At 56.5% G+C, this 25,727-nt stretch overlaps 1 protein-coding gene across 1 annotated transcript in view; it reads right to left on the minus strand.

The window, feature by feature from the left end:
- Window positions 1-16,226, minus strand: part of LOC125439822 (AF4/FMR2 family member 1-like) — a 118,748-nt gene extending 102,522 nt beyond the window's left edge. The window contains exons 1-3 of the mRNA XM_048509087.1: window positions 16,215-16,226; window positions 13,380-13,382; window positions 7,195-7,257 (exon numbers count right to left, since the gene is read on the minus strand). Coding sequence (XP_048365044.1) covers window positions 7,195-7,229 — 35 coding nt within the window. The 5' untranslated portion in view covers window positions 7,230-7,257; window positions 13,380-13,382; window positions 16,215-16,226. The remainder of the gene's footprint in view (window positions 1-7,194; window positions 7,258-13,379; window positions 13,383-16,214) is intronic.
- Window positions 16,227-25,727: the final 9,501 nt, after the last annotated feature.

A 25,727-nucleotide genomic window follows, 5' to 3' on the forward strand; every position in this document is an offset into this window, starting at 1 on the left:
ACAGACCAGGATTTCTGGAAAACACCAGAGACGTTGACCCTTTGATTGGCACACTTGGGTAGAAAAAGTGTCAAAGTATATGACCAGCACAGGTGAGTTTGAATCAGTTGGGCATATCCTGATTTTCTTTCCAATGGGGCACCAAGGCAGCTGGTAACATAATTCTACCCTCCCCCATTTTATCCTCACAACAACCCTGTGTAGTGCATTAGGCTGAGAGACAGTGACTAGGCCAAAGTCATAGAATCATAGAGTTGGAAGGTACCACAAGGGCCATCAAGCCCAACCCCCTGCCATGCCGGAACACACAATCAAAGCACTCCCGACGTATGTTCATCCAGCCTCTGTTTAAAAACCTCCAAAGAAGAAGACTCCACCACTCTCCAAGGCAGTGAATTCCACTGTCAAACAGCCCTGACAGTCAGAAAGTTCTTCCTAATGTTTAGGTGGAATCTCTTTTCCTGTACATTGAATCCAGTACTCCGTGTCCTAGTCTCTGAGGCAGCGGAAAGCAAGCTTGCTCCCTCTTTGGCATGACATGCCTTCAAATTGGTATAATAGCTATCATGTGCCCCCGTAACCTTCATTTCTCTAAACATTCCCAGCTCCCTAAGGTAGTTTCCCCGCTTAACTGCTGCTGCGCGCTATTCTCCCCAAGTAGCGCGGGGTCCCCCGGCACTCCCCACTACAGGGGTGGCGACAACGCAGCCGCCCCGATGCTGCCGCTGTCGCGCCCCCTCAGCGCACGTCATTCCTGGCGCTCCTCGAAACGGTGCCTTTTGATGACCCCGCGCAGAGCGTGGGGTCATGGGGAAGCCCGGGAGCATGCCAGAAATGAGGCGCACTGGGAGTAGCGCGCAGCAACCTTTGGTTGAGGTAAGTGGGGAAACGACCAGAGTCTCTCTTCATAGAACATGGATTCCAGACCTTTTACCATTTTGGTTGCCCTCCTCTGATACGTTCCAGTTTGTCAATATCCTTCTTAAATTACAGTGCCCAGAACTGAACACAGTACTCTAGGTGAGATCTGACCAATGCAGAACAGAGTGGTACAATTATTTTCCTTGAGAAGACACTATACTGTTATTGCATCCCAGAATTGCATTGGCTCACCTAGTAAACTTCCATGACAGAGTGAGGATTCACATCTGGGTCTCCAGATTGTCTTTAAAAACAGGTGCTTTACCTATATTTGAAAAAGTAAGGAGTATGTATCAGCTCCCAGAATGCTGTTGATGAGTCTATGCAACCTATTGCAGAAATTCATGCAGGGATATGTGCATGCCATAAGACTCCACTGCTTACAGATGCAAACATCTGAGGATTGCAGCCAGAATTTCTATAAACTTCTTGCCCTTTCTCTCAGAGTAAATCACAGTAAATTGTGCAGAACAATAAAGTCCAATAGCAGAAGTGAGCACAAGAAGATAAGTTTGCATAATTTATACTAATCGCAAAAAAATTTAGTAAATCATTTAGAAACCTTAAGTTTAGCAGAACATTATACTGACTTGCTTCTACGTTGCATTGTTTTGCTTCTGTGTTAAAAAATATTTCTTCACAATATTTCCAAGCTGCCTTTCTGTTACTAAAATGGTGTCCAAAGTTCTAACAGGATTAAAAATTAATAGAATTTAAACACACACACATAACAAAAACAGCAAATCTAAAACAACCAAGACTCTAGAGCTCTCTCCTCCATCTGTTGCAACCTTCTGCCTGTGGGTGAAGGCTTGTTTTGTTTGGATTCCCTTCAGTGATCACTTTTGCCTAACAATTTTTTTAATGCTTTAACTGTTTTTTAATTGTTTTAGTAATGTGTGTTTGGGAGGGCGGGCTAATTTAAATGGTTTTAAAATGTAATTTTAACATCCATGTTTTAAGTCATTAGCTGCCTCGTGTGCCTTTGTAAGGGAAGAAAGGTGGGATACAAGTTTTGTAAATAAATCAACTTGCAGTCTAAATCAGCAAGCAGCAGCAACCTAAAACAGATTTACATAGTGCTGAAAAATAACACTCTCAATTCAGATCTGATAAATAAAAGCCACCATCAATCATGAAAGAGAACAGACCAGAAATCGAGATTAAACTATCGTCACATCAGGACACAAGAAAACATTGGGACAGTGACGCAATAAAAATATCTCTCCAATTGCAAACATTCAATATTTACAAGGTTTTAAAGATCAGAGCGCAGCGGAGGGGGAACAATTCTGGCGTTTACCTATGGGATGTTGGAAATAGTCTGCAGTGCTTTTATTTCAAAGATAATTTGAAAGGAACCTCTGTCTTGTTAGTGGAGGCATTAGAGAGAGCCAGATAATTTTCAGTGAGAACTTGTCCCGCAACAGACATCTTACATGTCCTTTTGTCAGACAACTCAATGATAATTTCCATTCCAATATCAACTGTGCAGGAGTTTTTGAAAATGGCAAAGATCTGGAAGAAGCAGGAGGAGGGGAGAGTGGTACAGTCCATTGTACAAATTCCAAAAGTCCCTAATAATCCATCTCTTTCCAGGGGTGCTGTGTGGTTTCTGGGCTGCATGGCCATGTTCTAGTAGCATTTTCTCCTGATGTTTTGCCTGCAGGCGATCAGATGCAGGCGAAACACCAGGAGAAAATGCTACTAGAACACGGTCGTACACCCCAGAAATCACACAACACCACAGTGATTCTGGCCGTGAAAGCCTGCAACGATAGATTTCCTTCCACTTTCAAAGTTGCACTGGGTAGTGGAGAGAGCTTTCTCCCAGCTGTGCAAAATGGACTACAAATATTAAATCAAGCATTAAGAACAGGACTTTCTCCTCCTTCATCCTGGCATGCAAAAAGGGGCCAGAAAAAACTGCTGTCAAACTGAAGCAGATTATCCAAAGCCCTAAACAAAGTTGACTGTGTAAAGCGAGACTATAAACCACCTCACACAAACATACAAAACCACATACCATGGCAGGCAGTTTGCAAGGCACTGCTGCAATCCTGCAAACGGACTTCCGCTGTACACAAACTCTGAGATGAATGCGCAGAGCTGACAGCTGATAAAATGAACTCTGATGTGTAAAGTTTATGCTAGAATAAAAGCTAACAATAGGACCCCTCTGGAATTATTGCATGGAGCTGAGAAACCCCCCACGAACAACACATTGATCTCTACCACATGGTAGCAAACGCCCCTTTCATTGTCTTCCAAAAAGAGCTAGAAACCCTCGTACTCTTTTTGCAAGTAAGGTTTGCAGCTAAAGCTGTGTGTAAAAGGGGGGAAACACACACACACACACACACACACACACACGCACGATTATTTGGCATGCACACAGAGTCCCATTAAGCTTTCAGGCAAACAAAGTGGAGGGAAAGCCTATTAATTAACACAGCCCCCATTTACGTCCAGTGGAGATTCTTTAGCAGTGGGAGGTGAAGAAGGTCAGCCGCGTATTGTGATTCCAAGTACTTCAAGCGCGCAGGCAGGCCGCTTTTTCAATTGCAAACAGACCACTTGCCCCACTCCATGAATGTCCCATTGAGGCAGATTTCAATAGCTGGGCCCTCCACGCGGTCTCTACTGTACTGCACAGCCAAAATAAGCAGTTTCCCAACCGAGATTGCAGATGTGCCTTCGCTTCCACAGAGCCAACAAAAATGAACCAGAGAACTTGGGGGTGGGGAACTGGACGTGTGTTCTATAATCCACCAAGCTCTGTCCCCCTCCCCACCTCTGGAATCCACTCTTTTAAGGATCTTTGCTAGCATTCTAGATTCAAGTCTGGCAGCACTGTAGAGACCCCCAAGATTTTCCAGGTGTAAGCTCGGGGTGTGTGTGTATGTCAAATCTCTCTTGTCAGTTACCTGACGAAGGGAGTTTTGACTCTCCAAAGCTTATACCCTGAAGATCTTGAGGGTCTCTACAGTGCTGCCAGACTTGAATCTAGAATGCTAGCAAAGATCCCTGGCCGCGCTAGCACAGCATTTTGCGCTGGTGGACCTGGGTGACTGAGGGTGGTTCCAGGTCGGGCACCACAGTCACATGGTGTGCAGCCGCAAGGATAAATTGCCCCTCCACTGGCACACACATTTGCCCCTTTTTGCTGCCCGAATGGGCAGTGATGCCAGCACAGGGGTTTGTCGGCTCCAGAGGGGGATCCCCCCCCCCCAGGATTGAGCTGTTAGTCTGCAACAGTGTAAATGTGAGATATTCTTATCAACAGCTACAAAAGCTCAACAGTTGTCCTTTCCTAAGCAGAAGCCAGACTTACCCCAGCCAGACTAGCCCATTGACACTTTGGGAAGCCCAGTCCTTTTGTTTAAAGCAGGGTCCACATATATACGTGGCATAGTGGTTAAGTGCTTGCACTGCCACTCACATGGTCAGGAGTTCAAGCCCTCTGTGGGTCAGATATCCTGGCAGCTGGCTCATGGTCAACTCAGCCATCCATCCATTTCTTGGTCGGTAAATGAGTACCTAGCTCATAGCTAGGGGGTAAAGAATAGCCGGGGAAAGCAATGGCAAACTACCCCACAAAAACCGGCTTGCCTATAAAATCACTGCTCGCAGTGGTACCCCAGGGTCGGACACAACTGAAGGGGAAACGTTACTTTTTACAACATATATGTGTTCTGATGAGAGTAACACAGTGAGAAAAGCAGGCTTTTAAAGAGTGATAACATATCTTCATACACCAGTTGAAGAAAAACAATATCCATGGGCAGAACACAATTTACTCCTTGGACTTGCTAGGACTGTCAGATTCATTCTGATGTGATACCTGATCCAGGATAAGAACGAGATACAAGTCAAACTGCTCAAATTAATCTGGAGGATTTATTTAGCTTTTAAAATTTGAGTGTGTTTCTTTCTGCACTGATACAAAGCAATGCTAATTCATCTCAGATCATAAAGGCCTTGACAATATGTAAGTGAGTTGATCAAGTCCAGTTTGGGAGGGATTAAAAAATATCATACAGCAAACCTTTTCATGGATACATAAGGGGAAGGCGGCTTGTCAGTCCATGTAAATAATCTCCCTTTTGATGTATGAAACAGCAAAAATATCAGATGTTTAAATCCAGAAGACAGTAAGTAAACCAGAAAACAAACACTTCAGGAATTGCTGGAGGTCAGGAGGTACCGTTTTTCAGTCCTTTTGCTCTGAACACAACCTACAACATCCAGAAAGCTGCACTGTGTGATTCCTGCTTTTGTCCTTGGGGCTACCATATCTTGTATGCAACCAACAGGCAAGATAATGAGCAGTTTGGGAATATGGTGACCTTGATATATCTCTTGCAACCAGCTCCATTTTATTTTTGTATTGGACACTTCTGCATCAGAAGTTTATTCACTGAGTATCAAAATACCCCTGTGGGCTAACTGAGAATGAAGCTGAAAGTGAAACCTGATTGTCTCTTTTGACTTCCATATAAAATCCACGTAAAAAGGGGAAATTACTGTTTAAAAGTACTTTTAATCAGGAGAGGCAGCTCAGAAGTTTTCAGTTAATGCAGGTCTCCATAATATGGCATTTTGTTTCTTGATTTTGAGTCACAACAATGTTCCTCTGAATCACTGTGCAGGGCCTGGCCACAGGAATTGTCCACGGGCATCTAAGCTTTCTTCACAAATGGTCTATATCAGTGGTTCTCAACCTTCCTAATGCCGTGACCCTTTAATACAGTTCCTCATGTTGTGATGACCCCCAACCCTAACATTTATCCATTTTACAGATGGAGACCACTGATGCGGAGAATCTTAGGCGACCCCTGTGAAAGGGTCGTTCGACCCCCAAAGGGGTTGGCGACCCACAGGCTGAGAACAGCTGGTCTATATTCTCAGAAGCCATTTGGATTTGCAGACAGGGACCGTACAGCAAGAAAGGCATTTTTCTACACAAAATTACTCTCTTTGCAAGTGATCGGGTTTGTGAATAAATAAGGGCTTCCCATTACAGACAACATGCAAATTATATATGCAGATATAATGCTTACCTATTAAATGAGTGTAACTGAAACTCATGATACACAAAACCCCAAAAATAGATGGTAATAGTCAAATGAGAAATAACTCTGCGTCTCTTTTCTTTACAAGCAATATTGAGGGCAAGTTGACAATATTGGAATCAAATCTGACAGAGTTGCCAGGGACCAGATTCCGTGGTCTCTGACCTATCCTACCTGCCAAATGGCTACACCAGTGGTGGCGAACCTATGGCACGGGTGCCAGAGGTGGCACTCAGAGCCCTCTCTGTGGGCACGCACAAACAGAGTCGCCCCCCCACATCTAGGCTGGCCTGGGCCACTGGGCTCGATTATTAGCATTAAACCTAAGACCTAGTTTTGGGGAAGCAGTGTAGATAACCCTGTTAAGCGCTGCTAAACCCCACTGATTTTCATGCGAAGAACTAAAGCGCGATCCTTTACCTGGGAGTAAGCTCGGTTGCTGGCAATGGGGCTTGCTTCTGAGTAAACACTCCTAGGGTCGTGATTCACCCGTTGGAAGAGTTGCATGGTTGCTTTAAAGCAGAGCCACCGAATACCACCAAGCTTACTTCCAAGTAACGCACGCCTTGGAGCCAACCGCTCTTTCTAAACTAAAACCTCAGTATTCAGGTGAAATTGCCGTGTTGGCACTTTGCGATAAATAAGTGGGTTTTGGGTTGCAATCTGGGCTACACCATCAAAACTGACACCCTGAATCACTCTGCATTTGACAAACCCAAAGCTCCATTTCATTCACTAGATGTAAAAAGAAGAAGCTGTAAAGCAAATTTCCATGTACCACAGTGATATAATCCATACTCTATTTGCTTCTATGAGGTGTAAAACAGAATTTGTGAAGGCCATCAACAACCTTTCAAAAGCTGAAAGAGAGAGCGTTACTCCTTAACTTCAAAGATATACCTCCTTAACTTCAAAAAAAAGCACCATTGTGTCCTTAAAACTGTAAGTCAAGGGGGCTTATTTCAGCTGTAAAAGGGTTTACTCTTCTTTATTTAAGTTATAAGCAATATCTTGCCCTCATAATGATAATGAAGCAATGCAAGTCTTCCCTCACTCAAAGCCCCAGAAACTCTTTTGGAGAAAGAAATCAGAGAAGTCACTCTTAAGCTTAAAAGATAAACTTAAACATACATACACACAGAGTGAAAAAAAGTTCAAATTATATCCACTGTGTCATCACCCTGGATTAAAACCTTACTTGTTTATGTTATTTGAAGTTTTTATGGAGGCCATCTTGACAGTGGTGTGCAAATCAGCTCATCTGTAAAAGAAGAAATTATGAACAGCCATCAACTGAAGATAGGGTTGGAAGTAAATAGTCAGTTTATGCTCCTGAAAAATGACACGGTTTAATTTGTTCTTCCTCATAAAGTGGGCTGCTCGTTCCCATCCGAAACATTTTTATTTCTTTAATTTCTCAAGACAGATGACAAAGCGTAAAAGCAAGCAAACAATGCTGCCATACAGAATGAGACATCCAAATAATGCAGTACAACGCAGACTGCAGAATAAGAAAGACTGTACAAACACTGCAGATTACAGAATGAAAAACAAAAGAAAAACCAATGGAGTTATATATTATAAGATAACCAATGCAATAGTAATAGGACTAGAAAATTAGAAAGTAAAACAACTCACTGCCTTCCTATAAACAATGCAGTGCAGTTACAAACCTAAGAATGAAGTAATTTCAAGGCTACTGGGGACGCTTGGTCATTCCAGCTGCCCAGTACACACCATCCATAAGGGTCATCTCTGCATCTGTTCATTTTCTAGCATACAGGGGAGTTGGATTCTCTGATATCTCATCGACTCTCCCTAAATAGGATCTTTAGTCCTAATATATCATCCCCATTCCTGGCTGTAAATACACAGAACAAATTATTTGTCTTACAACGGAAACACACACTAACAACAATCATGAGCCCCCCGCCCCCAAAATGAATTAGCAACCAAATTGACTTGCTTTTCCCAAAATGAAAAAGATATGTCATGTCATGACATGGCTGGGGACAAAGGAGTGCCTCTTGATTTTACCAGCTCTTTCTGCCACTTTTTATCAATCGTGGAATGGTTACATTAATTAGAAAGTGCCAGGATACTGTATACGCATGTGTAACCCCCATGCCCAGAATGGGTTGAACCAGTAAGGGGGTGGAGACTCAGAGCAGCAGAAAGGCTGCAGAGCTCTTTGGAGAAGACAAGGCTACCAGACCTTGGTTGTATAAGCCCTTGACACCTTGTTAAGGTAAACTGCAATATTGTTGGGAACTACTGGAAGGTAGTTTATTTTTGCTATGTTGTAAATGTTGGAGTTTATTGTTTCAGGGTTTCTTTTTGTGGTTGTAATGGGTGAGAGTTCTCCTGGAAACCTTCATCATGTTGAATCCTGTTCATCAAGCCCTTGGAGTCTCCAGCAGCCAACCCACTTGCAAAGAAGAATTGGACTTGGCAGTATCAGTAGACTGTAAATATAAGGACTTGAAAATACAACCTGAACAGGACCTTGAAGTGTGATGTTAAATGTTGATGTTTGATGTTATGTGTTAAGAAAGTAAACCATTTTGTTTTTAAAAAATTGTTGTTGCAAACCCATTCCAGGTTCTGCCCCACAGAACCCACAAGCTGAGGTTACACATGTACACAAACATTTATGCATCTTCTGACTGTAGTAATCTGAAACTTTGGGGTCGGGTATCATCAGTATGCTGACAGCTCCCAGCTTCTATTTTTCTCTTATTTATTTTACTTCGCCTTTCTCCCCAATGGGGGACCCAAATCAACATACGTCATTCTTGTCCCCTCCATTTTATCCTTGCAACAGCCCTATGAGAATAATTTAAGCCGAATGTGTATGACTTGCTCAAGGACACCCACCACCTTCCATGGTGGAGGTGGAGTGCGGATTCAGTCGTGGGTCTCCCAGATCGTAATATGACCCCCCACACACACTGCATCACACTGCCTCCCAGTCTCCAGGTGCAGAAGTCTCTGTCCAAAAAGTGGTGATGATCACATGTGTATGGGTTGGAGGGTGAACACACAAAACCCGTCTGAACAGGATGCTCCAAGGTTGACATGGATGATGTTCAACAGGGAACTTTGTGTTTTGCATGAGCTGAAGTTATTACTGTCTGTTCTGATCGTCTTGGAGCACTCTTTGACCGTCTGTGATGACTTGAAAAACAGGTTCAAGTTGTACTTTCTTCCAATTATATCTCATTGAAAAAAAACACCTGTCTTCCTAGATACACCTAATGTGACCACTACCTAATGTGACCACTACTTCCAGGGGAGATTACTGCAACATAGTGCTGTGTGGACCTGCCCTTGAAGACAACTTGGAAGCTTCAACTGGTAACAAGCGATCATACATTTGGTGATTGGTCACCACAGCTAAAACAACTACATTGGCTGCCTGCAGTTTCTGGGTTCAACCAGCACACTGGTTGTTACCCTTAAAAACCTTTCATAATTAAGGGTCCACATACCTGATTACCTCCTTACCTCTGCCCAGTGCCCTGCTATCAACTCTCACCTGGCATCTATCAAGAGTTTAGCATTTTTCTACGTAGCCTAACCTATTTGCAATAGCCCAGAGGCGGAGCTCCAAGGGGATGGGGGTGCGCAACACACCTGGCACGCATCTCTGTAGGGGGTGTGGCGAGGGCATTCTGGGGCCGTGGTGGGGACGTTCCGGGGCAGACGTTGGCGTGGCAGGTGCAGAGGACGCACCATTGCACCGGGCGCTTTTCCCCCTCGCTCCGTTCCTGCAATAGCCAGCTAGAGTTTGTATGGCAGGCTGCAGCTTTGCACCCTTTAGAAGGGCTTGGAAAATAGCTCTCAATGGTCTTTTGCCAAACAGTGGAAGGTAATTCGTTTTAGATTTGTATTTTATTATACACAGTTACCCCCAAATGTACAATATTTGTTGTAGCTACACTGGTGGGATTTTCTAAAAAAATATATAGGAGTAATTTTATCAGGATTGTCTTTCCTACTATTGGCCATCTTTACCCACTTTGGGGTTTTTTAAAATAAAAACAAATCCATCATGATGGTTGTAAACAAGAGGGATTAACTGACTACATTGGTGGACTTAGTTGATCAAGGGGATCTGGGTTCAAATGTTCAGAGTGACCCTGTGTGAATCTTTACTTCTCAAATTAATTTATCTAATTTGTATAAAATCTGGGGAGGAAGATTATTACTGGGTCCCAAGTGAGGGATAAAATGAAATACCGACAAACACTTTTTGACATGTCTTACACTGTTTGATTACATGGATTTCTAACTTTGTAATCCAATGTTATTACAGTGCATTGCATGTCTACTGTGTGTGTTGTGTGTAAATTGCCAACAAATTACGACCGACTTATGGTAATCTCAGCAAGGAGCTTTCAAGGCAAATGAGAAGCAGCAGTGGTGGTTTGCCATAGTCTTCCTCTGCAGAACCTTCCGTGGAGGTCTCCCTTCCAGGAGTCGACCCTGCTAAGCTTCTGAGATCTGAAGACCTGGCTATACCACACTACTTTCCCTCCCTATTATATGTCTATTAATCAATCAATTAATCAATTAATTACATTTATACCCCGCCTTTTTCGGGAAGACTCCAGACGGCTTACATTAAAATCCATACAATACAATAATTAATAACATTTAAAACATCACAAAATATAATTAAAATCAATTAAAACCCATTTACAATAGTTAACAATAATTTAGGGATAGATACCATCACCACACAAGGAGTACAAAAAAAGATGAATGTACAGCCAAGCCTAGATGGGGATCAGAAACATCTTTTTAATTAGGGGGATACCTGGCAGGAAAGGCCCAGTGGGACACAGCTGTTTTATAGGCCCTGCAGAACTGATACAGGGCCGTGAATCCGGGATGTCAGCAGTAAGAGCGTTCCACCAGGTTGGTACCGTGTTGAAGCCAGCCGTGTTGAAGCCAGCCGGACATCCCTGGGGCCCGGGACCACCAATACATTCCCCTCCAGGGACCAGAGGGGCCTTTGGGGGCAATACGGGCAGAGCAGGTTGCGCAGATATTATACACACACCAACACACAGTGGCTGTTTTGGCTCTTGAAAACTGCTTAAGGGAGAGACAGGAACCACTTATGCCCTGTGCCAGCCTCCTGCCACAAGATCACACCCACACAGTGTTTGCAAAAGTAAAAAAACAACACCAAGATTTAAAATGATGCCAAATTTCTGTGGTAGGCTTGGGGATGAGGCATCATCCTATTGCATTGCTGAATATTGCAATGTGTCTGGAGTGTCAGAGAGGACGGCAGACTATACAGTAAATGGTTCCATCCTTCAGCAGCTTAAAAAAAATTCTTCCCTTCCCTGTCTGCCAGACATAGATGCTCCCCCCGCCTGAACACTTTCCATATTTAAAGTCTTCCAAGGCACCCAATGCTTCCTTTAAATAAAAGTGCAGGAAGTCTGTTCTCTTTGAAGCGGTTGGCTGAAAACAACACCAAGTTCCTTTGGCTCATGCTGCTTTTTATCTATAGTGTATACTGTTATCGGGAGGTAACTCCTTGCAGAGGCTAAATGGCGTGCTGTAGGAGGGAGAGAGAGGAAAGACTGTGCTGGAAACTCTTGAAAGTTCAAGGAGAAAGGTAAACAGCACAAGTCCTAATCACTAAAGAGGCATTTATGGTAGGCTGGGAACAAGAAGATTACAGGCTGCCAAGGGCTGGCCCAACCGCACTAGCGAGTTACCAGCTGTTTCTCAGAGCAGGCAAATGAAGCTGTGTTCAATCTGGGAGGGGCACTCCTGGGACCTATAACAAACCATTCAGAGCTTAAACCCCCCAGGCCACGGTTGGGAACAAACAGAAAAGCAGTAGGCACTGCACAATTTAAATCAGTTCAAAAACCAGCATCCAAGAGAACCAAGAAAGCGATTATGGCCTCTACAAGAATACCACTTTGTGACCTTTTGACTGTTGCCGGCATACCTGCTTCCCCTTGACCTTCCCCTCCACTACACACAATGCCAATTAAAAAGTGTCTGCGGCTGAAATGCATGCATGAACTGGAACTTTGCTCTCACCATTTGAAAATGGGCTACAAAAGTATAAGCAAAACCCCAAAAGAGGGAGGGGAGGATTCTTCACAAAGAGAATTGTAGTTGTCGAACGAAGGCTTTCACGGCTGGAATCACTAGGGTGTTGTGGGTTTTCCGGGTTGTGTGGCCATGTTCCAGTAGCATTTTCTCCTGTCGTTTCGCCTGCATCCATGGCTGGCATCTTCAGACGATCTCATTCCATCCAGTTCTCATTCAGGTCCTCTGAAGATGCCAGCCACAGATGCAGGCGAAATGACAGGAGAAAATGCTACTGGAACATGGTCACACAACCTAGAAAACCCACAACACCCTAGAAATATAGTTGCTGTTATGCTCACTATAGCAAAGCACTGGAAAAATGTCCAATCTTCAGTCCACCCCCTTCTCTACTGATATCGAAGGTTGCACAACCTTCATGGACTCTTATCTCAACCCAGCTGAGATCTTCCTGAACATTAATGCATTTTGGACATGAGAAAACTCCCTGGGAGAAAGGGTTACATATAACGTAGGTGGCACTTTTCAATTAAGAAGGCTTTTTACGATCTTTAATGGCCCACAGATGTTAACAACGGATAAGAATTACAGATTTCATTCTCTCTGGATTACACAGGCTCCATCATAGTGGCCCAAAATGCCTTCCTGCATTCTCATACATTGTGAGTTCCTCACCAGCCAGTTCTCATAAGGATAGCGATCTCCAGCTGTGACAAGGCGGAAGTATGGTGAGAAAGAACCACAGAAGGGCTTGGCTATTACATTAGGCTCCCTGCCCCCGCCCCCATCAAGTCACAGCTGATGTATGGCAATCAGCTGATGTAGGGCCGTGGTGGCGAACCTTTGGCACTCCAGATGTTATGGACTACAATTCCCATCAGCCCCTGCCAGGATGGCAATTGGCCATCCTGGCAGGGGCTGATGGGTATTGTAGTCCATAACATCTGGAGTGCCACTGCTGTAAGGTTTTCAAGGCCAGACGTGTAAGGAGGTGGTTTGCCATTGCCTCTTCCACGTCAAAAACCTGGTATTCATTTGAGGTCTCCTATCCAAATACTAGTCATGGTTAGGGCTGAGAGTGTGTGACTGGCCCGAGGTCACCCAAGTGAGGAGCTGAACTAGGATTTCCAGGGTTCTAGTTCGATACCTTAACCTCTACATCATGCTGGCTCTCGCATTAGGTATAGGCCATGGAAAGGGAACTCTGACTCTCAAAAGCTTCTTCACCAGAAACCTTGTTGCTCTTTAATGGACTACTAGGACTATAACTAGTCAACTGCAGACCAACATGGCTACCTTCTAAAACTATCACCACAGAAATTGATACAACCAAAAACAACAACACTTTAGAAGAAGAAAAACAGTTGGATTTATTTCCCCACTTTCTCTCCTGTAAGGAGACTCAAAGGGGCTTACAAACTCCTTTCTTCCCCCCTCACAACAAACACCCTGTGAGGTAGGTGGGACTGAGAGAGCTCCGAAGAACTTTGACTAGCCCAAGGTCACCCAGCTGGTGTGTTCTGGAGTGTACAGGCTAATCTGAATTCTCCAGATAAGCCTCCACAGCTCAGAAGGCAGAGCAGGGAATCAAACCTGGTTCCTCCAGATTAGAGTACACCTGCTCTTAACCACTACGCCACTGCTGCTTAGCATGAATTTTGATGACTTGCGGTAGAATATGGCCACCTTTCTGAGATCTGGCAGCTGCCCCAATTTGGAGGTCATCAATGTTCTTCTCCACTGTTGTGCACTAAGAGTCTAAATTGTGTGGGTTTCCATAGCTCCGGCAGGGCGCATGGGGACCCAACTCAGACTAGAACCATGGTGGGAGGAGGGAAGAGTTAGCCTTCTCAGTGCACCTGTTTGTTCCACTAAAGAAACTTACCCACATTAGTGAACAGAATACCTAGCATTTTTTACATTTTCATTTTCAGGCACCCTGGGATCAGTTCTGATCGGGACTGCAGTCTGAGTGGAGAATCGGGTTGAGCCTTCCCCACCCCTCCCCATGAACATGATTTGAAAGGGTCCCCCTACTTGGGCAACACAGAGATACCTGTTGGTGTTGCAGAATTTCCCTTTGAGAATCCATGCTGCCATTTCTTCCTTTCTTCACTATGGCCATTCATTCACTTGGGGGTTGCTTTGCATTGGGCATGCATTCCCTTCAGGTTGGATTATCTGTAACACACACATTGTCCCCTCTCCCAAACTCCCCACACCTCAGGTCAGAGAATCTCTAGAGTTTCCAAAACCTATGAAAGAGTGATTTTTCGTCTCACATCCAGAGGCGTAGCTGGGGCATACTGTACCCGGTGCACACTCTGTGTTTTCTCTCACTCTTCGCCAGCCCCTCAATTTCCCCTTACCTTTAGTTCAGACTGGAAAGTGGGAGTCTATTCACTTCAGGTTGAAATAGGTGGAACTACACTTCCCATGAGACCGTGGGGCTCGCAAGGTCTTCTGGGAAGTATAGTTCCCACCATGCCATTTTCAGCCTGAAGGGAACAGGCTGCTTCTCCAGCCTGCACCGTTTCACTAAAGTAACTGTGTGTGGGGGATCTTCCGCCCCCAGGTGTGAACCCAGTGCAACATGTCCCCCGGAAGCTCCGCCTCTGCTCACATCACGGGGAAAGTGAAGGGAGACAGGATGCATTTTGCTTGCATCGGTTTTCTCGCTTCTCCCCCATCCACCCACCAGCAGGTCCTCCCACTCTTCAAAGCAGCAATTCAGAGCGATCAGAAGAGCTTTTTAACAAATTTTAACACTGCCAGTCTATTGCTCAAGCAACAGATTAATGAAATCTACATGAAATTGACATGATCTAGCAAAATAACACTAGATCCAAGATGGCACACAAACACAAAGGCAGCAGAGAGCAACCTTCCCAGCTAGAGGTTGAACTGAGAGAATGGGTGGGTAAAATGGCAGATCGGCTTGGCTGGGGACACTTCCTGGCAGGGGAATCTTGTTCAAACATAAAAAGAACAGGAAAACTCACTGCAAAGCTGATGGCCACGGGGTAGACACTGCATGCATAAATGACCTTTGTGTAACAATTTTCTCTTTAACAACAACTTCTGCCACTTTACCTGGAACACAGATTAGCTGGTCTGTAAAGTGTACTTCAAGACTGTAAAGTATTTAGAGTCATAGAGTTGGAAGAGACCCCAAGGGCCATCTAGTCCAACCCCCTGCAATGCAGGAACACACAATCAAAGCACTCCTGACAGATGGTCATCCAGCCTCTCTTTGCAAAGCAATAAGCCAGGGGTCTTCAAACTATGGCCCTCCAGATGTTCATAGACTACAATTCCCATGAGCCCTACCACTTGGCCATGCTGGCAGGGGCTGATGGGAATTGTAGTCCATGAACATCTGGAGGGCCATAGTTTGAAGACCCCTGCAATAAGCCATCACAGCTTCAGAAAAACAGGCTCTTTCTCTCTTTCTATGTCATGTCATCCTACGCAAGCAGAAATTGGGCTTGTACATGTGATAGAGCAACAAGGGGGAATACACACACACACATATGTAGAGAGAGAGAAGAGAGAATATGTGTTTGAAGCAGAAAGAATCACCATCCATTTGCTTTCAAGGGCAACTTAAAAATTGGCAATGAAGCTCCAAAGCAAAATATCTCATCTTGTAAACTAGATGGATCTTGTTTTGCATATAAAATGCAAAATCCAGGAAGGGTGTGGCGGTGGAGTGCCTGCACTTGCCTAGTGCACATATCATAAGACTCTAGTCCTATACTACACTTTTTTCATAACATAAGATTGAGTGTCAGAAATAAAGCAAAGAGGACCACTTGATGATGAAAAAGAACTACCTAAACTTTTAAAAAGAGGAGTAGCTTAGGAATGAGCCCCTTCATATCCATGGCGATAGTCCCATAAACAACTGTACTGGGTATGTAAGTAATTTACATTCCTTACTGATACTATCTGGATGGGAGACAGCCAGGGAATATCAGGGTTGCTACGAAGAGCAAGCAATCGCAAACCACCTCTGAAAATCTCCTGCCTTGAAAACCCCTGCAGGGGTCATCACAATATGGCTGACACTTGAAGGCAATTCCCACCACTATCTGTCTCAGGGGCATTGAAGGAGAAGATGGGAGATACCGCTACAACCATTTTCTTATCAGGACTCCATAATACCCAGAACCAGTTGACTGTTGTCCTGTGTTGATTGCACACTTCATGTTTGTTTCACTATTATGACCATGTTTCACTATTATTTCACTATTATGACCATGATCATGATTGTTTCACTGTTATGACCATGGGATATTATGACCATGGAATATGCTGCCACAGGAGGTGGTGATGGCTACTAACCTGGATAGCTTCAAAAAGGGCTTGGACAGATTTATGGAGGAGAAGTCGATCTATGGCTACCAATCTTGATCCTCCTTGATCTGAGATTGCAAATGCCTTAGCACACAGGTGTCAAACTCATGGCCCTCCAGATGTTATGGACTACAGTTCCCATCATCCCTTGCCAGCATGATGCTGGCAGGGGATGATGGGAATTGTAGTACATAACATCTGGAGAGCCGCAAGTTTGACACCTATGTCTTAGCAGACCAAGTGCTTGGCGGCAGCAGAAGCAGCAGCAGCAGAAGGCCACTGCTTTCACATCCTGCACGTGAGCTCCCAAAGGCACCTGGTGGGCCACTGCGAGTAGCAGAGTGCTGAACTAGATAGACTCTGGTTTGATCCAGCAAGGCTCTTTCTTATATTCTTACTAATCTCTTGCTTGTCTTGTCCACACCATGCACAGGTTCATTCCTTAAAGATTAACAAGTTTCAATTCTAGCTTAAGTTTCTGTAGAATTATAGCCAGCTTCACCACATATGTTTCACACAAACAACTCGTCTTTATGTGCACAAAGTGCTATCAAATCACGGCTGATTTATAGCAACCCCAAAGGCAATAAAGGCAATATTCAGAGTTGATTTGGCATTGCTGGCCTCACAGCATCCCTGGACTTCCTTGGTGGTCTCCCATCCAACTACTAACCGGGACCAACTCTGCTTAGGCTTCTGAGATCTGGCATCTCCATCTGATAGAGTAGCTGATGTGAAAGACTGCTAAGACCCTGGAGAGCTACTACTCATAACTCTCGGTCATATTGTGGGATAAGTATTCATGCAGCGGCACCCATGTTCTCAGATGCATGATGTGATAACCACAGTAAAGAACATAGCCCGAGTAGAGGGAGAAGGAAGATCATGTTATCAGCTATCTGAGAGACTATTGTACAGATCAGAATTGAAAGGAAGATCCAATCAGAAGACTAGACGGCCTGATGAAAGTAGGTGTGGCACATTCCCAATTGGTGATGAATTGGCAAAGAGAGGAATCAGGTACACCCATTCTCTCATTGGGTTCTCTTTCAGTTTGCTGTCATTTTCACATGTACTGTATGTTATCTGGCCTCTTGGTCTCACTGCTAAAACTATTTCCCCCCATGATTGATTGATTGTGAAGACAGACAGACAGACAGCTACTGATCCACTTAAGGCCCCTTCCACACTTGCAAAATAATGCAATTTCAATCCATTTTCAGTGCACTTTGAAGCTGGATTTTACTGTGTGAAATAGCAAAATCCACTTGCAAACAATTGTGAAAGTTGATTGATAGTGCATTATTCTGCATGTGTGGGAGGGGCTTGAAGTTACTGCGTTGTGCATCTGACCCAGTGATCTTTGATCTGTGAAACATCACCTCACAAAACAATTCCCTGATCTTTAAGAAGACACAAGATTATTTTCCAGAGAATGAAGGTAAAGCTAAAGGCACAGTACCAGTTAGAATTAAAAACAAATCGGGTGGTAAGGGGACATTTTCCTTAAAAATTAATATTGCTTCCAAGTGCAAATGCATCTCCACCACGCAGGCCTCAAGTCCATATTATGAGGAATTATGCAAAGAGTTAAATCAATTAGCAGATTTATTTGAAGAGGAGGACAAAGTGTCTTCTGCTCCACGGAATCACAGGAGCCTTCCTCTCTTGGCAGTCCTGTGATGGCTTCACAATGAGCAATTATGTTTTTAGTGATCACAAAATTCTAGTTTCTGGGATTCAAACACCATAACATTTCCAACTGCGGAGTTAATCAGCTATGCAAGGCTGCCCATAAGAGTGACTGAGCGACCTCCAGTGGGCAGGATTCCACCCAGGTTCCTAAGGCTGAGGAGATCACAGAAGGAATCATTTATTAACATAACCCATAAATACACAACAATAGCAAACACAGCATTATCTGTCACACAATCTGTTTTATAATTCAGTGGATTATTTAAAGTCCATTGTGGCACAAGTATTCATTTTGCCACCACAGTAATAACATGGAGTGTATACAGCGCTTTCAGAATCCAAAGCACCTCACATGTTTTAATGCTCACAACAGCCCTGTAAGGTAGGTCATCATCCCCACATTGCAGATAACAGTGGGGAGAAAGAGACCGCTGAGAAGAAGTGGCATGATGGAAGTCACTTACTGAGTTTGTACCCTGTTTCCCCGAATATAAGACATCCCCAGAAAATAAGACGTAGTAGAGGTTTTGCTGAAGTGATAAATATAAGGCATCCTCCGAAAGTAAGACATAGCAAAGTTTTTGTTTGGAAGCATGCCCGACGAACAGAACACAGAAAAATAAGACATCCCCTGAAAATAAGACATCTTTGGGAGCAAAAATTAATATAAGACACTCTCTTATTTTCAGGGAAACACGGTAGCAACACATTTTAACATGGTAAAATGTGCTTACCACGATGGTTGTAGTGATGTTATTTATCATGTATGCTTTATCTTTTTGTGATTGAGTGTAATAGCCTTTGGCCATAAGCAACGAATGCTGTCCAACTGTAAATCTGTAGCAAAGGCAAAGTTTTCAACCAATCCCCTCAGCCACCATCTTCTCCTCCGTTACTTTAGAGCCACTTCAGACATCCTGGTTTTATTTGATTTATTTAGGAAATGCATATGTGGCCTCCTCAGACTGGCTTGTAATTTGAACACATGTGTAAAACATTTTACAAGATCCATTTCTAGAATACAAGAGGACTATAAATTCCTCGCTTCCCTTCCTAGCACCATCCAGAGAACAACCCCTACCAAGAACAACGTGAGAAAAAGCAACCCTCCCCCCCCCCCCCCCCACCCCCCCCCCCCCCCCCCCCCCCCCCCCCCGACCCCCCCCCCCCCCCCCCCCCCCCCCCCCCCACCCCCCCCCCCCCCCCCCCCCCCCCCCCCCCCCCCCCCCCCCCCCCCCCCCCCCCCCCCCCCCCCCCCCCCCCCCACCCCCCCCCACCCCCCCCCCCCCCCACCCCCCCCCCCCCCCACCCCCCCCCCCCCCCACCCCCCCCCCCCCCCACCCCCCCCCCCCCCCACCCCCCCCCCCCCCCACCCCCCCCCCCCCCCACCCCCCCCCCCCCCCACCCCCCCCCCCCCCCACCCCCCCCCCCCCCCACCCCCCCCCCCCCCCACCCCCCCCCCCCCCCACCCCCCCCCCCCCCCACCCCCCCCCCCCCCCACCCCCCCCCCCCCCCACCCCCCCCCCCCCCCACCCCCCCCCCCCCCCACCCCCCCCCCCCCCCACCCCCCCCCCCCCCCACCCCCCCCCCCCCCCACCCCCCCCCCCCCCCACCCCCCCCCCCCCCCACCCCCCCCCCCCCCCACCCCCCCCCCCCCCCACCCCCCCCCCCCCCCACCCCCCCCCCCCCCCACCCCCCCCCCCCCCCACCCCCCCCCCCCCCCACCCCCCCCCCCCCCCACCCCCCCCCCCCCCCACCCCCCCCCCCCCCCACCCCCCCCCCCCCCCACCCCCCCCCCCCCCCACCCCCCCCCCCCCCCACCCCCCCCCCCCCCCACCCCCCCCCCCCCCCACCCCCCCCCCCCCCCACCCCCCCCCCCCCCCACCCCCCCCCCCCCCCACCCCCCCCCCCCCCCACCCCCCCCCCCCCCCACCCCCCCCCCCCCCCACCCCCCCCCCCCCCCACCCCCCCCCCCCCCCACCCCCCCCCCCCCCCACCCCCCCCCCCCCCCACCCCCCCCCCCCCCCACCCCCCCCCCCCCCCACCCCCCCCCCCCCCCACCCCCCCCCCCCCCCACCCCCCCCCCCCCCCACCCCCCCCCCCCCCCACCCCCCCCCCCCCCCACCCCCCCCCCCCCCCACCCCCCCCCCCCCCCACCCCCCCCCCCCCCCACCCCCCCCCCCCCCCACCCCCCCCCCCCCCCACCCCCCCCCCCCCCCACCCCCCCCCCCCCCCACCCCCCCCCCCCCCCACCCCCCCCCCCCCCCACCCCCCCCCCCCCCCACCCCCCCCCCCCCCCACCCCCCCCCCCCCCCACCCCCCCCCCCCCCCACCCCCCCCCCCCCCCACCCCCCCCCCCCCCCACCCCCCCCCCCCCCCACCCCCCCCCCCCCCCACCCCCCCCCCCCCCCACCCCCCCCCCCCCCCACCCCCCCCCCCCCCCACCCCCCCCCCCCCCCACCCCCCCCCCCCCCCACCCCCCCCCCCCCCCACCCCCCCCCCCCCCCACCCCCCCCCCCCCCCACCCCCCCCCCCCCCCACCCCCCCCCCCCCCCACCCCCCCCCCCCCCCACCCCCCCCCCCCCCCACCCCCCCCCCCCCCCACCCCCCCCCCCCCCCACCCCCCCCCCCCCCCACCCCCCCCCCCCCCCACCCCCCCCCCCCCCCACCCCCCCCCCCCCCCACCCCCCCCCCCCCCCACCCCCCCCCCCCCCCACCCCCCCCCCCCCCCACCCCCCCCCCCCCCCACCCCCCCCCCCCCCCACCCCCCCCCCCCCCCACCCCCCCCCCCCCCCACCCCCCCCCCCCCCCACCCCCCCCCCCCCCCACCCCCCCCCCCCCCCACCCCCCCCCCCCCCCACCCCCCCCCCCCCCCACCCCCCCCCCCCCCCACCCCCCCCCCCCCCCACCCCCCCCCCCCCCCACCCCCCCCCCCCCCCACCCCCCCCCCCCCCCACCCCCCCCCCCCCCCACCCCCCCCCCCCCCCACCCCCCCCCCCCCCCACCCCCCCCCCCCCCCACCCCCCCCCCCCCCCACCCCCCCCCCCCCCCACCCCCCCCCCCCCCCACCCCCCCCCCCCCCCACCCCCCCCCCCCCCCACCCCCCCCCCCCCCCACCCCCCCCCCCCCCCACCCCCCCCCCCCCCCACCCCCCCCCCCCCCCACCCCCCCCCCCCCCCACCCCCCCCCCCCCCCACCCCCCCCCCCCCCCACCCCCCCCCCCCCCCACCCCCCCCCCCCCCCACCCCCCCCCCCCCCCACCCCCCCCCCCCCCCACCCCCCCCCCCCCCCACCCCCCCCCCCCCCCACCCCCCCCCCCCCCCACCCCCCCCCCCCCCCACCCCCCCCCCCCCCCACCCCCCCCCCCCCCCACCCCCCCCCCCCCCCACCCCCCCCCCCCCCCACCCCCCCCCCCCCCCACCCCCCCCCCCCCCCACCCCCCCCCCCCCCCACCCCCCCCCCCCCCCACCCCCCCCCCCCCCCACCCCCCCCCCCCCCCACCCCCCCCCCCCCCCACCCCCCCCCCCCCCCACCCCCCCCCCCCCCCACCCCCCCCCCCCCCCACCCCCCCCCCCCCCCACCCCCCCCCCCCCCCACCCCCCCCCCCCCCCACCCCCCCCCCCCCCCACCCCCCCCCCCCCCCACCCCCCCCCCCCCCCACCCCCCCCCCCCCCCACCCCCCCCCCCCCCCACCCCCCCCCCCCCCCACCCCCCCCCCCCCCCACCCCCCCCCCCCCCCACCCCCCCCCCCCCCCACCCCCCCCCCCCCCCACCCCCCCCCCCCCCCACCCCCCCCCCCCCCCACCCCCCCCCCCCCCCACCCCCCCCCCCCCCCACCCCCCCCCCCCCCCACCCCCCCCCCCCCCCACCCCCCCCCCCCCCCACCCCCCCCCCCCCCCACCCCCCCCCCCCCCCACCCCCCCCCCCCCCCACCCCCCCCCCCCCCCACCCCCCCCCCCCCCCACCCCCCCCCCCCCCCACCCCCCCCCCCCCCCACCCCCCCCCCCCCCCACCCCCCCCCCCCCCCACCCCCCCCCCCCCCCACCCCCCCCCCCCCCCACCCCCCCCCCCCCCCACCCCCCCCCCCCCCCACCCCCCCCCCCCCCCACCCCCCCCCCCCCCCACCCCCCCCCCCCCCCACCCCCCCCCCCCCCCACCCCCCCCCCCCCCCACCCCCCCCCCCCCCCACCCCCCCCCCCCCCCACCCCCCCCCCCCCCCACCCCCCCCCCCCCCCACCCCCCCCCCCCCCCACCCCCCCCCCCCCCCACCCCCCCCCCCCCCCACCCCCCCCCCCCCCCACCCCCCCCCCCCCCCACCCCCCCCCCCCCCCACCCCCCCCCCCCCCCACCCCCCCCCCCCCCCACCCCCCCCCCCCCCCACCCCCCCCCCCCCCCACCCCCCCCCCCCCCCACCCCCCCCCCCCCCCACCCCCCCCCCCCCCCACCCCCCCCCCCCCCCACCCCCCCCCCCCCCCACCCCCCCCCCCCCCCACCCCCCCCCCCCCCCACCCCCCCCCCCCCCCACCCCCCCCCCCCCCCACCCCCCCCCCCCCCCACCCCCCCCCCCCCCCACCCCCCCCCCCCCCCACCCCCCCCCCCCCCCACCCCCCCCCCCCCCCACCCCCCCCCCCCCCCACCCCCCCCCCCCCCCACCCCCCCCCCCCCCCACCCCCCCCCCCCCCCACCCCCCCCCCCCCCCACCCCCCCCCCCCCCCACCCCCCCCCCCCCCCACCCCCCCCCCCCCCCACCCCCCCCCCCCCCCACCCCCCCCCCCCCCCACCCCCCCCCCCCCCCACCCCCCCCCCCCCCCACCCCCCCCCCCCCCCACCCCCCCCCCCCCCCACCCCCCCCCCCCCCCACCCCCCCCCCCCCCCACCCCCCCCCCCCCCCACCCCCCCCCCCCCCCACCCCCCCCCCCCCCCACCCCCCCCCCCCCCCACCCCCCCCCCCCCCCACCCCCCCCCCCCCCCACCCCCCCCCCCCCCCACCCCCCCCCCCCCCCACCCCCCCCCCCCCCCACCCCCCCCCCCCCCCACCCCCCCCCCCCCCCACCCCCCCCCCCCCCCACCCCCCCCCCCCCCCACCCCCCCCCCCCCCCACCCCCCCCCCCCCCCACCCCCCCCCCCCCCCACCCCCCCCCCCCCCCACCCCCCCCCCCCCCCACCCCCCCCCCCCCCCACCCCCCCCCCCCCCCACCCCCCCCCCCCCCCACCCCCCCCCCCCCCCACCCCCCCCCCCCCCCACCCCCCCCCCCCCCCACCCCCCCCCCCCCCCACCCCCCCCCCCCCCCACCCCCCCCCCCCCCCACCCCCCCCCCCCCCCACCCCCCCCCCCCCCCACCCCCCCCCCCCCCCACCCCCCCCCCCCCCCACCCCCCCCCCCCCCCACCCCCCCCCCCCCCCACCCCCCCCCCCCCCCACCCCCCCCCCCCCCCACCCCCCCCCCCCCCCACCCCCCCCCCCCCCCACCCCCCCCCCCCCCCACCCCCCCCCCCCCCCACCCCCCCCCCCCCCCACCCCCCCCCCCCCCCACCCCCCCCCCCCCCCACCCCCCCCCCCCCCCACCCCCCCCCCCCCCCACCCCCCCCCCCCCCCACCCCCCCCCCCCCCCACCCCCCCCCCCCCCCACCCCCCCCCCCCCCCACCCCCCCCCCCCCCCACCCCCCCCCCCCCCCACCCCCCCCCCCCCCCACCCCCCCCCCCCCCCACCCCCCCCCCCCCCCACCCCCCCCCCCCCCCACCCCCCCCCCCCCCCACCCCCCCCCCCCCCCACCCCCCCCCCCCCCCACCCCCCCCCCCCCCCACCCCCCCCCCCCCCCACCCCCCCCCCCCCCCACCCCCCCCCCCCCCCACCCCCCCCCCCCCCCACCCCCCCCCCCCCCCACCCCCCCCCCCCCCCACCCCCCCCCCCCCCCACCCCCCCCCCCCCCCACCCCCCCCCCCCCCCACCCCCCCCCCCCCCCACCCCCCCCCCCCCCCACCCCCCCCCCCCCCCACCCCCCCCCCCCCCCACCCCCCCCCCCCCCCACCCCCCCCCCCCCCCACCCCCCCCCCCCCCCACCCCCCCCCCCCCCCACCCCCCCCCCCCCCCACCCCCCCCCCCCCCCACCCCCCCCCCCCCCCACCCCCCCCCCCCCCCACCCCCCCCCCCCCCCACCCCCCCCCCCCCCCACCCCCCCCCCCCCCCACCCCCCCCCCCCCCCACCCCCCCCCCCCCCCACCCCCCCCCCCCCCCACCCCCCCCCCCCCCCACCCCCCCCCCCCCCCACCCCCCCCCCCCCCCACCCCCCCCCCCCCCCACCCCCCCCCCCCCCCACCCCCCCCCCCCCCCACCCCCCCCCCCCCCCACCCCCCCCCCCCCCCACCCCCCCCCCCCCCCACCCCCCCCCCCCCCCACCCCCCCCCCCCCCCACCCCCCCCCCCCCCCACCCCCCCCCCCCCCCACCCCCCCCCCCCCCCACCCCCCCCCCCCCCCACCCCCCCCCCCCCCCACCCCCCCCCCCCCCCACCCCCCCCCCCCCCCACCCCCCCCCCCCCCCACCCCCCCCCCCCCCCACCCCCCCCCCCCCCCACCCCCCCCCCCCCCCACCCCCCCCCCCCCCCACCCCCCCCCCCCCCCACCCCCCCCCCCCCCCACCCCCCCCCCCCCCCACCCCCCCCCCCCCCCACCCCCCCCCCCCCCCACCCCCCCCCCCCCCCACCCCCCCCCCCCCCCACCCCCCCCCCCCCCCACCCCCCCCCCCCCCCACCCCCCCCCCCCCCCACCCCCCCCCCCCCCCACCCCCCCCCCCCCCCACCCCCCCCCCCCCCCACCCCCCCCCCCCCCCACCCCCCCCCCCCCCCACCCCCCCCCCCCCCCACCCCCCCCCCCCCCCACCCCCCCCCCCCCCCACCCCCCCCCCCCCCCACCCCCCCCCCCCCCCACCCCCCCCCCCCCCCACCCCCCCCCCCCCCCACCCCCCCCCCCCCCCACCCCCCCCCCCCCCCACCCCCCCCCCCCCCCACCCCCCCCCCCCCCCACCCCCCCCCCCCCCCACCCCCCCCCCCCCCCACCCCCCCCCCCCCCCACCCCCCCCCCCCCCCACCCCCCCCCCCCCCCACCCCCCCCCCCCCCCACCCCCCCCCCCCCCCACCCCCCCCCCCCCCCACCCCCCCCCCCCCCCACCCCCCCCCCCCCCCACCCCCCCCCCCCCCCACCCCCCCCCCCCCCCACCCCCCCCCCCCCCCACCCCCCCCCCCCCCCACCCCCCCCCCCCCCCACCCCCCCCCCCCCCCACCCCCCCCCCCCCCCACCCCCCCCCCCCCCCACCCCCCCCCCCCCCCACCCCCCCCCCCCCCCACCCCCCCCCCCCCCCACCCCCCCCCCCCCCCACCCCCCCCCCCCCCCACCCCCCCCCCCCCCCACCCCCCCCCCCCCCCACCCCCCCCCCCCCCCACCCCCCCCCCCCCCCACCCCCCCCCCCCCCCACCCCCCCCCCCCCCCACCCCCCCCCCCCCCCACCCCCCCCCCCCCCCACCCCCCCCCCCCCCCACCCCCCCCCCCCCCCACCCCCCCCCCCCCCCACCCCCCCCCCCCCCCACCCCCCCCCC

This window comes from Sphaerodactylus townsendi, linkage group LG10, assembly GCF_021028975.2.
Source record: "Sphaerodactylus townsendi isolate TG3544 linkage group LG10, MPM_Stown_v2.3, whole genome shotgun sequence".
In the NCBI taxonomy this organism is placed as follows: domain Eukaryota; kingdom Metazoa; phylum Chordata; class Lepidosauria; order Squamata; family Sphaerodactylidae; genus Sphaerodactylus; species Sphaerodactylus townsendi.